We start from the raw sequence: 18,257 nt of genomic DNA, 5'->3' as shown, positions 1-18,257 counted from the left end.
GTATGTTTCTCGAAAATATTTATATTTTACGTAAAATTATGCGTCTTTCGTATGCTGATTAGCCTTCAACTCGGCACTACTAGAGGTAAATTTCATATGAAAAACTGACTGGGAACTGAAATTTATATTCGCTATTCATACTAACGCTTGAGGATCGATCAAATTTACTAAGGTTTCGAGCAACGTGACTATTTTAACAGAATATAAACTTGTGATCTGAGAAGAAAATGCAGGTTGCTCATCTGGAGTAAAACTGCAGCAAAATAAAGCACCTTAGAGAAAGACGATGATTATCCTTTGGGAAGATATTTTGGTTAGCAACGCCAAGTGTAACAAAGACCGGCAATTTACTGAGATCCTGTAATTGTACACTTTGTTTTACTAGTTTTGGTATACATGGAACGTTGGTTTGTCTCAACACAGCGAATAAATTCTAAGCTAAGCTTCGTTGCTATTTCCTCTCTTGTGTTGATGGCACACTCGAGTACTGAGGTTTAGATTCGATATTGATATTAAAGCAGTATCACTGGAGTGCCTGTCAGATTTGGTGAACCTCCGAGTATTGCAAGTATCGTAACGTAATAAAAGAAAGAAATATTATATATACTGTATATATATGTGTGTGTGTTGTATATATATATATATATATATATATATATATATATATATATATATATATATATATATATATATATATATATATATATATATATATATATATATATCAAACACCACAGGAAGAATGAAACACTGTTGTAGAATATATATGATATATATATATGTAAATAAACAAGTGTCGGAATGAAACACTTCTAGCTAACAAAGCCATCTTCAGAGGACTGATGCAAACTGATACAAAGTGGTAGAAATTCTTAATGTTTATGGTACATACGAACATACCATCGGTTGGAAAACAAGCATTAGCACCTGACAGGTGTTTATGGGCTGGGTACTACCCTCATTAGTGAAAGGTTGAATTACAAAAATCAGCTGGGGACCCCTATTCCCCTTTTCCACGTCTTTCAAGTACCTTCCTTAAAACTAAACTCCTTGCATATTTCTTTTGAGATTAATGGCGTATATAAACATTATCCAATAATCTCAAAAGAATTATGCGCGGAGTTTAATTTTAAGGAAGGTGCTTGAAAGACGGGGAAAAGGGAAATAAGGGTCCAAGCAAATTTGTGGAATTTTACCTGTCACTAATGAGGGTAGAACCCCGCCTAAAAACACCTGTCAGGTGCTAATGTTTGTTTTCCAACCGCTGGTACGTTCGCATGTACTGTCCCGCTTCCATATATATTATGAAATTCTACCACTCTACATCAGTCCCCTGGAGATGGCTTAATTAGCAATAAAGCCGACACCGGTCAGGATCTACAACTTTTTCAGCTCTTCACTGTGGTGTTTGATAAATAAAATCATGTTAAGAGTGATTATAAGCACACACACATATACATGTGTGTGTGTTTGTTTGTGTCTGTGTATGCACACACACACACACACACACACACACACACACACCCTATATATATATATATATATATATATATATATATATATATATATATATATATATATATATATATATATATATATATATTTATATATATGAGTAAAATGCAAGGTATTTCGGAGGAAGACTATACATCCACTGGGACTAGATATATTTTGACCTACGAGTTAAATTTATGACCAGCTTGATACTTCTCGACGAACTTTCGAGAAAGACTAGTTTTTATGAGACTTGCAGAAATGGAAGCAAATTAGATGAATTGGTAATATTTTTATTATTTATCTAGCTTATGATGAAAACTTGAATCGGAATTTCAGTGTAACTAGTTACTTATCTATACATTGAAGCCGCAGGAACAAAACTACGCATGATAGCAATCAGTATTCTATTTCTATACGTCTATATTGGGGATTGTATCTGGAAGCTGTAAGTAAAATCGAAGCTATTTATCTGACTATTTTTGTGAAAAATAAATGAGCTAACTTGTTTGTTAATGATTGACTATTGTTAGTAGAAACTATTTCTGTCACTAATTAACTTTTTTGCCAATGCGTTACTATTTTTTATCTCTGGTACCAAATGGGGAAATGCCGTTGGTTAAAAAGTATGAAATCTGCATTTCATTTGGATTAGCCTTTTTCTCTGCTTGAATTTATCTACAAATCCTAAAAGTTCCTTGTGATATCTGTCTCTTACGGTCATGATGTCTACATGTTCAAATTTCTTATGACATGTTGCGGAAAATCTTTATGAACTTCGTACACTGTGTTCTTATTGAAACTTTACTTGACACGTCGCCGTCCTTTATTTATTTATACTTCTGTCTTTCTTTAATTACGTAATAACTTTCCCTGTTTTTTGCTTTGTGGAGATTTTCCCTTCCTCTGCTACTGGTACTGAAACCATTACTGAAACTTCTGGCGGGCCCTAAGAGTCTGATTGGAGCAGCAATGGGCCACAATGAGGCCAGAGACGCCAAGAGAGTAAGTGAGTGAGTGAGTCTCTTGGGAACAAAAATTTCACTTTCTGTACCTATCGTTATACCCGGATGCCCCCGGAGAGTTCTGGTTTGGCTCCTCCCCGAACTCTAGCTCCATCTGCGACCTGGGAACCTGTCGGGGTGACTTGGGATCTTTTTTCGACGAACTGGATGACTGCGGGTTCTCTGGTGCCTTCAGAAGTGTGGACGCGGGGCGTGCACACTTCTTGGCCCCCTGCTATTTCCATCGGGGCGCCGAATGCCTGTCGGAGTGACGACCCTTCTGGGAGGACGAGTGGTCGCTGTTCTGGTACAGTTCTTCGTCGATCAGTAGTTCGAAGTCGCCGTGTTTTTCGGGGCTTGGTATCTTGTTCCAGTGCACGCTGGGGAGTCAAAAAAAAAATCCAAAAGTTATTTGGGAAAGGTACTTAACGTGCTAAGCGATATGACAACTCATAGATAGACTAAACTGATATTACAGTTTCATCTTGTGCTTGGTACACTATGACTAATTATGCTTCTAGACGCATGTATGGTGCTATGACAGCTATGATTACTACTACTAATGCTCGCATTATCATCATCATCATCATATATATAGTCATGATTGATGATCAAATTAGTAAATCAAGAGGCTAAACTTGGCCATCAGCAATTTAACTATAAGTTTGATAGTCTTAAAAACAGATTTTGAAATATTGCAAAGCAACTGTAAACAACGAGAGTTCTCTGAAACCTTACTTAGGTACGCCATCTGGAGGTAGAACTATATTGATGATGTCGTCCACTAATTTATATTTCAGAATCCTGTCATTGGCAGTCGTTGATGTCAAAGATGGTGAGGCATTGACCTGTTGGGAAAAAATAAGGAAGACTGATATGAAAATAAAGCGGTTTATGCAGCACTTAAAACCCAGATGATTGTCTAAGAGATCTGAGGTGAAGAACAAAATCGTCATTTGCTGACGATTCCCTTGGCTTTAGTAGAAATAATTTTTCCGTTTATTCTTTTAATTAAAGTACATATCGATTTGGTTGGAAACCATTGGCGGGAAGAAGTGGTGACTTTATAAAAAAACCATAGTCTTAATAACGCCAGCTGGAGAGAGAGAGAGAGAGAGAGAGAGAGAGAGAGAGAGAGAGAGAGAGAGAGAGAGAGAGAGAGAGATCGGATTATGTGAGCTTAGGCTGTCAAGGCAAGCACAGGGGCACTTTCGGCCATTGTGCTTCAGGCGGTGAAAAGGAGTTGGAGTGGTTAGACAGCCAAGATACGAAGATCCCGAAAACAAAGGAGATAAGTACGACGGTCTAAAGGTGGAACTGGGAGAAAATCCCACGGTTGCACTAAGTAGTATTTAGAGAGGATGGACAGCGAGATTGAAGAAAGGAAGCGGGAGCGGAGGTAGAGTAAAAGGCTAAAAAGTGAAAGCAGCTAGGAGCCAAAGCGATGCTGCATGCACCCTTTAGTAATACCTACAGTGCACCACGTGAGCTGCACTGACGGTACAACCCTACGGTGCTGGAAGGAGAGAGAGAGAGAGAGAGAGAGAGAGAGGTTCCTAAACCGCTGCATTTCTGTCAGATATCTGTGCCCTCCTCCCTGACACATACAGAGCCATTAAGTCCTTTATCGATCACTCCCCATTTGATTACCTCGATCATCCAGGGCTTGAGCTGGTCGTCAATGATGATATCATATCCGTAGCACTCGAAGCAATGTCTGTCGGAGGCCATGATGGGGGCAACGGCCCTTAGGGAATGAACCACCAGCCAGGTCACATCTGAGAAGAGTTTGTCCGTCCTAGCTTTTCCTCTTGTGCTCTCGAGGTACAGGCGAAGTGTTCTTACCGGCCATTTTCCTCCGTGCACGCTGTTGTATTCCTCCTGTACGGTACAGGGGAAGCAACAATGGGAAAATATTGTTCGTTGTTATGCTTAGTACGAAGAGAAAGGTTACTATAATTACTTCAAGCAACTTAATACTGTATAAGATGCCTTGAGGTCCTATACTCTGGCGAAAATATATACAAATCGGTAAACTGAATATAGCAGTTATACTAGACGTAAAAATATGAGTGAAGACTTTCGTCATGCAATAAAAGTGGAAGTCTTATTAAAAACATAGTTTAAAGAGATACAAACGCCGTGTTTCTGAATGGAGACGTTGGTAAGATGGACAAACATGTTGTCGAGCTCTTGTCCTGAAGTGTCGTAACGAACAGTGCAGAATCGGCAGAAACCCAGCTTGAACATGTATGCTTTTAAAGGTCTGTAAGACGTTACTAACACATACCTACGGATGCAACGCATTAAATTCTGTCAGTTTATTTACATAATTCCTGAAACTGAAGAAACCTTTCAAGGGTATCTCATCCTTAATATCATATTGGAAACGAAGCTGTTTACTAGTCGTGGTATTTTTACTGCTGTAAAATTTATATAACTCTTGGTTATAGTAATGAAGAACAGTCCATAATTTAAACAGAGAAAACCAGACCACGAATTTTTGGAGGACCCAGAAATGAATATGTCAACAATGCATCAACTGGCAAGCTATCTGACGTGGTAGTCTCCTTATGTAAATATAATTTTTCAATTACTACGAATCATGAACCACAGAAATTCATTTATGAACGTTAGAAATCCATTCAGTGGTTACCAGCAGTTCTCTTATATTTGTTAGCCTATCACTATGAAAAGTGTGCTACTCATACGAATATCAAGAGTGAACTGACACATCCTAACCCAACTCACATTCTTAGGTCGAACTTCTTCCCTCCAATGAGCAGAGGATTTTCAATATAACGAGAGATGACGTAGGTGTCCTTGACCAACGCTGGGTTGAAGGAGCTTTTTGTGTCACGTGACCACTTCTTGATTTGGGCCAGTTTGTTTACCAAGAAGATCCCTGAAAATGTAACGAAAATGTGAGGTCGTTATGTTCATCAACATGAGTATTAACATATGCTTTGGCTAGATTTCAAGCATTCGTCCTTCATAAAAACTGCTTTGTTATTATTATCATCCAAAATGAGCAAACAAGTAGGCCTAAGAGCCTATTGTGTTGCAAAGCTATTTTCTAAAGAAAAGGCCTATTAGTGAAAATAATAGAAAATATTTATTAAAAATTCATAGAAACCACACGAACTCCTAAACTGATCATTCTTTTGTGAGTATACGTGTCACACCGTATTGCCAATGACTTTGTTAAAAAAAAAAAAAAAGATTAGTATGTATCTTCCGTGTGTGGTAGTTCCCCAGTCTGTTTTTCCTGTTCTTGTGCTTGTTACTGTCAGGTACGAACGAGGTTAGCATATTGAGATGATTAAAGAAGGGAAGTTACATAAGCCAGAAAATATAATCAGATGAAAGTCTTGTATTAGAGATATGAGGCTGCTAGCACCCAACGTCAGCCGCGTGTTTTTTCTATAAGTTTATTATTATTATTATTATTATTATTATTATTATTATTATTATTATTATTATTATTATTCACCTTGTGATTTCATACTTTCTCTCATTAGATGACCACCTGGGCGTGCTTCGAGGCGTGAGAGTAAATAAACAACGAAAGCAGAATATGTTTCCATGTCTTTTGGGTATTTATTATACCACCTTCCTGCAGACGAGAAGAATATAAGAAGAGTAGAGGAGACTCTCCACTAGCTTAATGCCGTCGAAACAACGGTTGTTTTTAATAACACTGCCCTAAAAGATGGACTCCTTCCACATTATTATTATTATTATTATTATTATTATTATTATTATTATTATTATTATTATTATTACAGGAATGATCCATAAGAAGTATGAGCATCAATAAGAGATGAATGCTCCCACACACACACACACACACACATACATATATAGATACATACGTGTATATATATATATATATATATATATATATATATATATATATATATATATATATATATATATACAATTATGAAACTACAAACGTCGCTTAATAACAAATTCACGCTACCTCGGGAATATCCCCGATGGGAATTATCACATAAATTCCCCTTCGGTGATAATTCCCCATCGGGGATATTCCCGAGGTATCGTGAATACTTGATAATAAGCGACATTTGTAGCTTCATGATTGTATATAAATCACGGTGTGATAAAAAATTTCATATATATATATGTGTGTGTGTGTGTGTAAGTACATGTGCATGTGTATTTGTGTATCAGTGGGTGAAAGCGTTATTTGTATACAGATATGAGTATTTTGTATAAATAAATAATAAACTGAATAGCTGTAATAAATGGATAAATATAAAAAATGTGAGACATATATAAATAAACAATTAGAGTGTGTTTTACACTCTGAAGCAAGTGGACTCAAACTCAGGACTTTAGAATAAAGGTCATAGCCCCGAGGCTACGACCTAGGCCAGGGTTTGAGAACATTGCCTATAAAGTTGCCACACTTTGTAATGTGCCTGGCATAACCCGACAACCACTAATATAACAACATAATATGTAGTATTGGATGTAGAGCATCAGAACTGGGAATTTCGCCATTTCATAATTTGTAAAATTTTCAGTATTTCTAGTAACACTTCAGAGAAAAGCCACGTGGCAAAAACCATTTTTTTCCAAAGGTGAAAGTTGATTCTCAAGTCACGTATAACCCTTCCAGATATATTCGTACGTTAATTAGCGAGGAATCACTGGGGGAAAGACTTCCCTCCTCCCCCTTAGCGTTATCATGAGCTATCCAACTTTTTCTATCACAAATTTGGTCGTGTTACTTGACCACATTCGATTTTCAATTACAAGACCGACAGAGATGTCAAGTTTTTGAAATATCATGTTACGATTATAACTAGTTCTTTTTTTTTTTTTTACTTAACACACACACACACACACACACACTCTCTCTCTCTCTCTCTCTCTCTCTCTCTCTCTCTCTCTCTCTGTCGTGAGCAACCAGAGCAGTTTTACCAGTGTGAGAAAGAAAGTTACTTTTTGTTAACGGAGAGGCATAGGGATAGTCCTTTATCCCTTTGGTGACATCACTTGAAGAGAAAGTGTGACAGCAGTGAGCGCTGGTGCAGTCGTAGATATTCCAGGAAGGAAGAGGAGGGCTTGAGTGATAGAGAAAGTATATGCTTGAATTAACATATTCCTTGAGGCTGAACGTGTAGCTTAAACCGAAGGTTGGGTGAAAAAGACGTGGTTGTGGTCCCTGATGTAGGAAGCAGTAGGGAAAGGAGCCCCCCCCCCTCCTTTTTTTAGCTCTAAGTGACCTCCATTGCCCGAAAAATCTTTCTTTTCCAAGGTCGGCATCGAAGGTGGGATGGAGGGGGAGAAGATGTTGGCGATCGTGTCTGTGTTTGCAAAGATGTGTAACTGGTTTTGCTAGAGTGAGATATAGGTCAGCGTATATCTCTGCCTTAGAGAGCAAGAGAGAGTTTGCGGACGGCTTAGCCAGTGGGTACTGGACTAAGGAGTTGTCTGCTAAACGCTCACATTGTTGACAAACTGAGGGTTATTCCTATCATCTCCTCGGTGCAGAGGCACCTAAATTTCAACCTGTGGACTTTGGCTCTTAATTTCCTGAAAGTTTCTTTGGAGTGTGGCTCGAGGTTTACTTGCTTTCAAATTTCACTTGGTATGCAATTTCGGGGAATTTTTCTTCCTCAGCTTTGGTAAGCAGTGACTAGATATCGAATAAATATAATAAGATTTACGCTGGTAGTTTTGAAGACTGAAATTGCACCTTTGGAGTCAGTTTGTATGGTGGTGTATCGGTTAGTCAGTTGACTGTAGTTAGCAGCAGCCAGGATAGGAGAGAGGGAGAGAAGAGAGGGGAAAAAATATAACAGAAATGAGCAGCCATTTGTGCTTAAAACTGTTTAAAACTGTAATAAGTTTATCATTACCCACCGGTTCACTAGGTATTGTCAGGCACAAGACCTACAGAAGAGTTTCTTCATGGCTTGGTCAGGTAAGTCCTAAACAATTACTCACCTACTCCTTGAGACCGACTAGCAGGTTTTAAGATCCACGTGGTGTTTGGGTTCCTGCGAAATTCCTCGACGAAAAGATTGTAATCTGCTGGCAGCATGAAAGTCGTTGGGAGAAAGTCCAAGTGAATATATCGACCTAGAAAAAAAACGTGGATACAGTTAGAAATCAAGTTGGTTGCTGATGAGTGGGTTTATGCGAAAAGATATTAGACGACTTCAGGAGCATGGAAACAGTCAGCTGTTAGGCTGCGTCCACACTACAGTAAAACATGTCATCAGTACACGTCGTAATTTATCACATCACAGACAGGCTGAATACTGAATACAAGTCAACGGCTTATTCGTAGTCCTAACCAGTGCTCAAACGATTATCCAGTATTTGCCAAGGGTGCATTCTCCCCTTACGGTCGGTGACTTTTATTCAGCCTGTTTGTGATATGTGTGTGATAAGTTGCCGTCGTGTATTTATGATATGTTTACTGTAGTGTGGACGCACCCTGAGGCAGCTGATGTTCAAGACTATCGAGAAATGAATTGCTCCTATTTAGATAATACGAATTTAACCAGGCACTATTTTGGCTCTTTCTCTTTAATGGGATGAAGGGACCTTTGAGAATTTATAAAAATGGTTAACGATCTCAAAACAACGTAAGCAAACTCACCTGTCTGATCTCTGGCAGCTAATGGCGAACCTTCTCTCTCAAGCTCCCTCCGGTATCTTTTGACATTCTTCACCATCAGATCCTTACGAGTCAGTTCGTAGTGCGTGGGGAAATGGTTAATCATCCTTATGGAGAAAAAAATACACGGATAAATGCTGGTGTAGACAGTTTTATTAGGGGAACGTCAACTCAGTTCATTCATATGTAAATGTGTATCATATGTAAATGTGTATGATAATTACAACATTTCAGATACTATTGCGGGTGTTTGGCTCTTCTTTACTACATAGAAAGAACTGTGAGAGTTTCCGCACTTAATCTGTGATGTTTCGTGATGTGGATCTTTCATTAACCGACCAGAACAAAGTGTTGCATGTGTTGCCTCTCGTGTGAGGGCGTCTAAATCAGTTTTCTACCTGTTTAATATTACTTGTTCCTTTCTTTGAGTCGATCCTCGTTTCCAGTTTCATGTAAGAGGTTATCATTTTATTTATATCCAAACACCGCCCCCCCTCCCACACACACACACACACACACACACACACACACACACACACACACACACACACACATATATATATATATATATATATATATATATATATATTATAATTTATATTAATCGCATGCGCTCCCATAAGTATATATGGATAAGCTCGTAATATGATCATTAAGCGTTACTTACAAACATACAGACCCACAAAGTAACAGAAAAATGCACTCTACTTAAGAGAGAAAATTGGTTGTGATTGCTTATTAAATGTCATCCATTACCTTGTGGGTCTTCGTATGCTCTACTAACATACAAGGAAATTTTATGAATAGATTCTTAGTGGTGTATGTATGGGATTATTAAATATCCTTCGCCAGAACAAAATCTCTGTTTGCTGAGAGTTGTATAATAAACAGTAAAAGCAAGGTGCCATTTTCAAGCATTTAATTCTGTACCAAGGGAGTGTGAACCGTTAGACGGAACGATTAACTTCAATCTGTGGGTTCACACGTGCGATGGGGCGTTGTCTGGTCCCCCAGTTAAGTCACTACATCCAGGGCTACTTGTCCTCCATGAGGGCGAAGGCCATAAGGGATAATGGTTGCTGAATCACCGAAGCTGAGTTGCTTAGTTATTGTTTATTTGAATGTTCAGTTCCCTACTGACTAGAATGGCGCCGTACTTGTAGTGATGATAATGAATTAAGCGCATTATCACGACTTCCAGAAGTGTTTGCCCTTAGACTGATTATCAGATTTTAATACTTAATAGCCATATCCTTCTTTGTAACCTTATTTTAGATAAATGTGATAAAAACAATTATTCCTGGCCTTACTTTCATTTATGGTAACACTGCTAATGATATTGATTTCAGGGAATAGATGAATTGTAAATCTTACTTTTTAAAACAGCCTACATTAGAAGACCTACATACAAAAGTTTATAAGGGACAAGAATGATTATGCATAAGTTACAGATAACTTCAAGAAATTTAAAGGTGTATGAATATTAACATAAAATATTAAATATACATATAATAAACAGGCATAAATATGTACGTAAATATAAAGGCATTACTTATACACATGTATATATATATATATATATATATATATATATATATATATATATATATATATAATTTATGTATACAGTCAGTTTGAGAACATGTGAAAGTGACTGTTCAAGAGACGAGGAAAGCAATTAAACGAAAATAAAAACTGATGGAAGCCCCAAGTGAGTACAAGTGAAATAATGCGCTACCGTGGTGAGAGCATGACTTAAGCGGTAGTCCAGGTAAGGTATGTAAGGTATGTCTTAATGAGGGAAAGGTTCCACAGGAGAGGTTGAGTGGAATGATTGTTCCTTTGTTGAAGGGTAAGGCTGGCAGAGAAGTTTGTAAGAATTGCAGGAGCATAATTTTAACCAGTAAGCTAGAGTAGTTGTATAATGAAAAACAACACATTCAAAGTCTTCACGAAAAAGTATAGTTATCTCTCGTACGTACACACAGACACACATTATTATACACATTATACACACACACACACACATATATATATATATATATATATATATATATATATATATATATATATATATATATATGTGTGTGTGTGTGTGTGTGTTTATGAGGGATGGCTATGCTTTTTCCTAAAGGTTATGACATGAATTACTAAAAATGTTCATTTTTTTATGCTTCTCTTTTGTGTTAATGTAGTTATGGAGATTAATTGAAATCTTTCGGTATGCTTATGAAAGCTATTGAGTTTCTTACAGGAGCATCATCAAATCTTCTAGATATTATGCCCTCTAGGTAAATGTGCATTATGTAGTGTATTGGATTGTATTGTAAGACCTAGCAGCGTTGACTTTCCCACTAGGCTTATAATGAGAACTGTGAATCATTCCATGACTATACACTGAGAAAGAAGACCGGAAGTCATTTAATTCGCCTCTACAGTCAAGCTGAATCGTTGAATAATCCTGCAGCAGTGCGTACAAGTCAACCCACTCTCATAACATGGTAGGCTATAGTAGGAAGCGTAGCCATAGCAAGTACAGACGAGACTGGCATTATTCTGCAATACTTTTTGTTGTTACAAATGTCCATCTATGAAATCTGTGTTTAATTCATGTTCAGTAGACGTTTTAAGCTGAAAAAGAGTCTCATGAAGGTGCTTTTTGTGTTTTACTAAGGTATAGAACCGTGAGTTGACCAATTGTGTATTGTGCATAATATGCAGGTATGTTCATAAATTATATATATATATATATATATATATATATATATATATATATATATATATATATAGAGAGAGAGAGAGAGAGAGAGAGAGAGAGAGAGAGAGAGAGAGAGAGAGAGAGAGAGAGAGAGAGAGAGAGAGAGAGAGAGAGAATATGGTTCCATCTTTACTTACTGATTGTCATTCATACGATAACCGCTGTCCACACTGAAAAGAGATCGACATGTTTGTGCTCCAGCCCTGAAAAGATAAAATTATTCTTTTAATAATTTTAGGCCGTTTTAAGCTTCAGTTAGTAGTCTAATAATTAGTAATTATTTAGCAAAAAAACTTCATACGTAAGCATAGGTCACTGGCACCTTGAAGTAGCCGTCTTTACACTGAAGTAAATAACGAATGAAATGAAGAAAGATGATGGAATAAACTGACGGAAAAATGGCTGTATTATACCTACACAAGCGAGAGGAAATTGGTAATTTGGCTGAATTGTCAGGGGTCAGCTCCGAGTAACCTACATCTGCGTGCGTGAGCTCTGTGAACTAGACATCTGTACATTACCGGCAATTCCCTACCCTTTTTTTTTCTTTCTTATTTCCTACCTCTTTTCATTCTCTTAAAAAACGCGAAGTCACTGTGACTCCTCATTTTGTATCCTCTCTTGCTCGAGCGGTTCCTTCTTATTATTTGGGCGACTTTCATGTCCGGAAATGAGTCACAGTAACTGGAAGAATTTTTTTCAAGGTAAACCACATTTCTGATCAAATTCGCTCTTTGTTTGTCCTTGGAATTAGTTTTTCTCTATAGCAACATGACCTCGCGTGCGGAAATGTTGATGAGCTGATTTAAGGAGGCAGGAATACATCTGGCCGCTGAGTAATAGGCTAATGTTTCTTATGCAAGTCAACTTGAGCTTTTGTGTCTGGCGTAAAACCCGTTTCAGAGGCATGCTAACAACAAAGGGCCGGCTTTCTCAGTTCCATAAAATTTTAATAGAATGCTTGATATAGTTGTGTAAATCCTGAGTTATTTGTCTTCCCTGACAGCCTACACGGTGCAGTTCTTTCTGGTTGTTTGTATCTGTTTTGTGATGGTTCGAAGGGTAAGGCCTAACAATCCGTGTGAGGGTGTTTGTTTACCGTTCGTACTTAAGAGCAACACTTTATATATATATATATATATATATATATATATATATATATATATATATATATATATATATATATATATATATATATATATATATATATATATATATATATATATACATACTGTAGTAGAATTACTAAAAGACCTCATTCAAACTGGATGGTATCTAATGGAGTATTTATTCATCCAGTTTGAATGAGGTGCTTTTAGTAATTCTACTATTGCACAGAACAATTGTGTATGTGATAAAGTTAATATATATATATATATATATATATATATATATATATATATATATATATGTGTGTGTGTGTGTGTGTGTGTGTGTGTGTGTGTGTGTGTGTGCATGTATTGTGACTACATGTGTAGCGTATCACCTTTCATACGTAACTATGCAAGTGTATTTTAACTACAATGATCCCAGTTACCTTTTCGGTAATTCTGAAACTGGTTTCAACTAGTACTTTGTATATCACTGCAAACTGCACTAGAAACCATCACAGCTGCTCTGACGAGATGCTTGAACGCTTTTGCAAAAACTAACTCTATTCACGTTGTGGCTTTACTCCTAGTATTTTAAGCATTTATCGATGAGTTGTGATCCCTAATGGAAGTCGTGGAAAATTATCTCTCACTGGCTCCCATTCCCAGATAATTTATGCTCGCCCATTAATATTCTCGCGGTTTTGTCCTTGTGCGTACTGATATTGCTTTTATAATTCATTCTTTTTTCAGTATCAAATCGCTTCTTTAACAGGGGATGGCCCCCGAGCAAAGACAAGCCAAGCAACACTGTTTATACTTCCATTATGACATCGTGGATGAGCCTTATATGCAGAAATCTTCCACAATACTACTCACTTCGTACACACTACACCATTCTTGGTTATTGAGGTCCTTCCATTTCGGTACATTTTTCATTCCAACTACCCAGTACTTTCTATGTACTTTTATCTTCCTCCTTTCACCTCAGGATTTTACACTTTTTGTGCGCCTATCAATCTCCATTCTCTCCTCATGAGCAAGTCATCTCCAAACACTGAACCATCTTTTCTCCTACGCTACCTTCTTACTACTGCTGTGCGTCTTCATTTGCTTGCGAGTATACTTTATATTAATGATATCTGTGATCTTGTATATCTGTAGTGCTGTTCAAGAAAATGTCGGTCGTTGATAACTTCCATCGTTGCCTGTTGTTATGAAGTTGTATTGTTGCTCAAATATTCTTATTAGTTTGCGTCTCGTCCAAATTTTGACCTTGCATAACTTCTGCAGTTTCGAAGAACGTACTGAAAAAACCGCTAACGGGAATATTTGTAATTAGAGTTATTAATGTAATTTGGTTTTAGTTTTAGCCCAAACAGGTCAAGATATCTTTACCCATTCAAGAGTTGTGTTATTATTATTATTATTATTATTATTATTATTATTATTATTATTATTATTATTATTATTATTATTATTATTATTATTATTATTATTATTATTACGGTTCCACAGTGTGGAATTTTTGCTCCCATGATCCGTATGTTTCGTGTTATTGAGCAGCAGCTGGAAGAGTTGACTTGGGCCTCGTATAAATGAAAGTTCATGTATGTCTATTAAATAGTCTTCCAGACACTCATGTTCGATTCATCGTAGCGATGCGATCGGATTGGGAGGAGTTAATCATATTTGAGTGTGAGTGGTGTGTTTAAAGTCGGATCTCATTTGACCAAAGCCAGGTGTCAGCGGGATCGATGGAATTAGCCGATGAGGTCTGGGTGAAAAATTAACGCTCCAACAAGGCCATCAAGCAGATTTGTCTCTGTCTGAACTGATAGTTTGTGCCTGACTGGTGTCTTAGACGAAGCCTGAAGGACTAAAAATTTCATTTACCAAGAGAGCTTACTTAAGTCCAGTTTGAAATGTCAGCTTAGAGCGTGGACAAAGAATTCAGGACAGAGTTCTGTTGAGATATGTAAATCACAACCATATCTGTGGAATGTCAAAAGAAATGAATATTCAGACAGGCACCGTGGCAATGCTGCTTTTCAGTCACTAATTTAGAAGCTTAAAGATGCTACAAGAGAGATGGCTGCAGGGAAAATTAACAACAAACAAAACTTAATTTCAAAGAACAAATTAAGAGATGCTGATTCATCGAAAAAATCAGGCAGTGGAACAGAGGACGTAACCTTCCATTTGTGGTATAGGACCTTTTGTCACTCCTTCATGACCAATATCCAATATCACCAAGTAAATGAAACTATAAATTCGTTTTATTATTAATGTCTATACAGCAAGTAGCAGTTATATATTGTGGCAGACAGGTAAATTTTACATTGATAAAAGCAGCAAATTGTATATCTTACAGGTACAATAATTATAAATGTATATAGGCTTAATAATTATTGTTTAATTCTTCTTGAAACAGGGACAATCGCCATTCCTCCCCTCTCCCCCCCAATAGAAAATTGATTACCTTTTCCATATGGTTCTATAAATTTCATTCGTTTTTTGTGCTGCAAAAACATATGGATATAAAAAAACTGACCATAAATGATTAAATTGGAAATTAAATTTGTGGTGCATCTTTAAAAACAAGTTTGACCAAACATCCCTATTTTCTAGGTCTTTTACGATACACATTTTTAAAAGTTCTTGTAACCTTGTTTATCCTCAGTGATAAAGCTTACATAGTTACCCTGGATTTCCCGTAAAAAATTATGCAAAACACAGTAGCCTATACCATTACTATGTTATCTTGTCTGTCTAATTTCATTTTTAAAGGGCTTCTAAATATTCTGAATTTTGCCAAAAGTATTCAAAGACTGCCTCAGCCATGGACTAACAGTTCAGTTCCGCTGCTAACTTAAAACTGATTAGTTTGTTCAGGTCGGACACCCGTGCGAATTAGTAGTTAATCTTTTTGGAGGCTCCTCCCACTCCGGCCTTATTAAGACACGATTGGAAACTTATTCAGCAGTTCCTTGTGGTTATCTCTCAATATTGGTTTCATTTTTCAAAGTTTCTTGTAGTTATCTCTCGACACTGGTTTCATTTGTCAAAGTTCCTTGTTGTTATCTCTCGATATTGGTGTCATTTTCAACAGTTCTTTGAGGCTATCTCTCAATATTGATTGCACATTTCTCAACGGTTCCTTGTGGTTACCTCTCATCGTTGGTGGTTTCATTAGTGTGTGCTTGTAGGAAACTTCCTGGTCGTCAGGTATGTGACCACTTTCTTTTGGTTCTGGCGGTGTTTCATTGACATGACTTGATTAGCGCTTGTCATTCCAATTTTTTACCATTTTATATTAGCATTTCAAGTGAAAAATTCGATTAAGCTTTAAATTCGAGTAGTCACTGTCTGTGTTACTTCACAATACTGTAAAAGAAACAGAAGTACGAAATGCCATTTCGAAATGAAAAGTACATCTGCGTGTAAAATAATGTTATCCCGCTTTTCGAGGATCTTTAGTATACTTTTTTTTTTAATCGTAGTTTTGTTTTTTTATAATTCCAGTCTTTCGGTTATGTTGGTACCTGTCATTGTGCACATGTCCAGATCACTCCAAGTGTAACATTTAGAAGTAATGAGGAATGCATATTAATGGAGGAAAGATGCAACACAGATGTTGTGAAATTGATTTCTGAGCTCAGACACAATGGCTGTTCAATAAGTCGCCCATAGGAACAAAGATGCAAAAACTTGTTGATATTTGAGGAAAAACTAGGAAATTTATTCAACAATTGGTCTGACTGAGAAGAGTAAGGTGTTCAAGAACATTCTAACAAATAATTAACAAATGAAAACAACGCACTCATCTGACAGACCGAATGAGAGCCGATAGAAGGGCCTTCAAAAAATAAACACGGATAATGATGACAGCGATAATGTACAAGAGTATACTACTGAGGTATCTGAAATCTGAATAACATAGTGGGGCACAAACTGACCTGTTAATGTAACCGAACGGGAATTTGTTCATTCTGTTACCTATGGTCAGCATGCCAGTACCTGTCACCAATTCACAACAATACTTAGCATACAAAATAGATGAAAGTCAAAATACTTAAAATAGTTACAAGGATGGTTAATACCTGAAACTTACTTTATAGTTATTGTTGTTGTCTTTATAAAATATCAGAATTTAAAACCATAATCCCTTCATGTCTTAATTTACGTCGATGCTGAATATTAATGTTTATGATGGAGAAATATTATTTTGGACCCCTGTATTCTGAAGTAGTGCTGCAGCCCATTAATAATTTGTTTCTCAATCTTGATGTTTGCTGTTCTCAATCTCTCTCTCACACATACTCACATTATGTGTAAATATATATATATATATATATATATATATATATATATATATATATATATATATATATATATATATATATATATATATATATATATATATATATATATGTGTGTGTATATATATATATATATGCAGGTATATATATATATATATATATATATATATATATATATATATATATATATATATATATATATATATATATATATATATATATATATATATATATATATATATATATATATATATATATATATATATATATAGATAGATAGATATTATATATATATAGATATATATATATATATATATATATATATATATATATATATATATATATATATATATATATATATATGTATGTATGTATGTGTGTGTATGTATGTATGTGTGTGTCTGTGGATATGAACACCAGTAATTAAATAAATATATGCAAATATTTTTACAGTTTAACGAATCAAATCATGAACAAAATTTTGCGTTCCTGGTGCTCTCTTACCAGTAAAAGTTCCATTCATCGTCGGGATTTACTTGTATCCAGCCTCGTTTTTCGAAATTGTTCGCTAAAACGGATTTTTCCATATCCGTGCAGTAGGCTATTCTCGCTGTCATGGTTGGTGCCTTTGATAATTTTGTAATTAATAAAAAGTCTGAGGGTGTGAATATCCATTCCCAAAACTAGCGTGGGATTGTTTACTTCGTTTCCATGGCAACGATTGGTAGACGCATCTGATAGATATTAAATACCAAAGTTAGAAGACTTTCATGTTTTTTCCAAACTAATGAAATTTTTTTCAAATATACTGTTTGATTTAAGTTAATTTAATTATTTAAAATATTTTTATATCGAATAATCCACGAAATATGATGTTTTAAGAATTGACTGAATAGTCCTCTTATAAATATTTTTGTCAGAAAGGGG

At 36.1% G+C, this 18,257-nt stretch overlaps 1 protein-coding gene across 1 annotated transcript; it reads right to left on the bottom strand.

Annotated features, from left to right (window-relative positions):
- Positions 1-2,593: 2,593 nt before the first annotated feature.
- On the bottom strand, positions 2,594-17,947 carry TTLL1B (Tubulin tyrosine ligase-like 1B). The gene is made up of 9 exons (XM_067084076.1): positions 17,835-17,947; positions 12,055-12,120; positions 9,142-9,266; positions 8,481-8,615; positions 5,250-5,403; positions 4,638-4,788; positions 4,149-4,379; positions 3,237-3,346; positions 2,594-2,878 (listed from the first exon to the last, which is right to left on the bottom strand). Exons 1-9 carry the CDS (start codon positions 17,945-17,947, stop codon positions 2,734-2,736), a joined length of 1,230 nt encoding a protein of 409 aa, XP_066940177.1. The 3' UTR covers positions 2,594-2,733.
- Between the last annotated feature and the right edge of the window lie 310 nt (positions 17,948-18,257).

Source organism: Macrobrachium rosenbergii, chromosome 41 (genome assembly GCF_040412425.1).
Source record: "Macrobrachium rosenbergii isolate ZJJX-2024 chromosome 41, ASM4041242v1, whole genome shotgun sequence".
Taxonomy (NCBI): domain Eukaryota; kingdom Metazoa; phylum Arthropoda; class Malacostraca; order Decapoda; family Palaemonidae; genus Macrobrachium; species Macrobrachium rosenbergii.
Note: the sequence above shows the minus strand (reverse complement) of the source record. Positions and strands in the feature narration are given on the sequence as shown.

Excerpts from the sequence above, each read along its gene's own strand:
- TTLL1B (XM_067084076.1), bottom strand. The coding sequence starts at position 17,947 with ATGACAGCGAGAATAGCCTACTGCACGGATATGGAAAAATCCGTTTTA. Across the intron at positions 12,121-17,834 it reads GATGAATGGAACTTTTACTG|GGCTGGAGCACAAACATGTC; the intron begins GTAAGAGAGCAC and ends TTATCTTTTCAG. Across the intron at positions 3,347-4,148 it reads TCAAGCCCTGGATGATCGAG|GTCAATGCCTCACCATCTTT; the intron begins GTAATCAAATGG and ends TTTTCCCAACAG.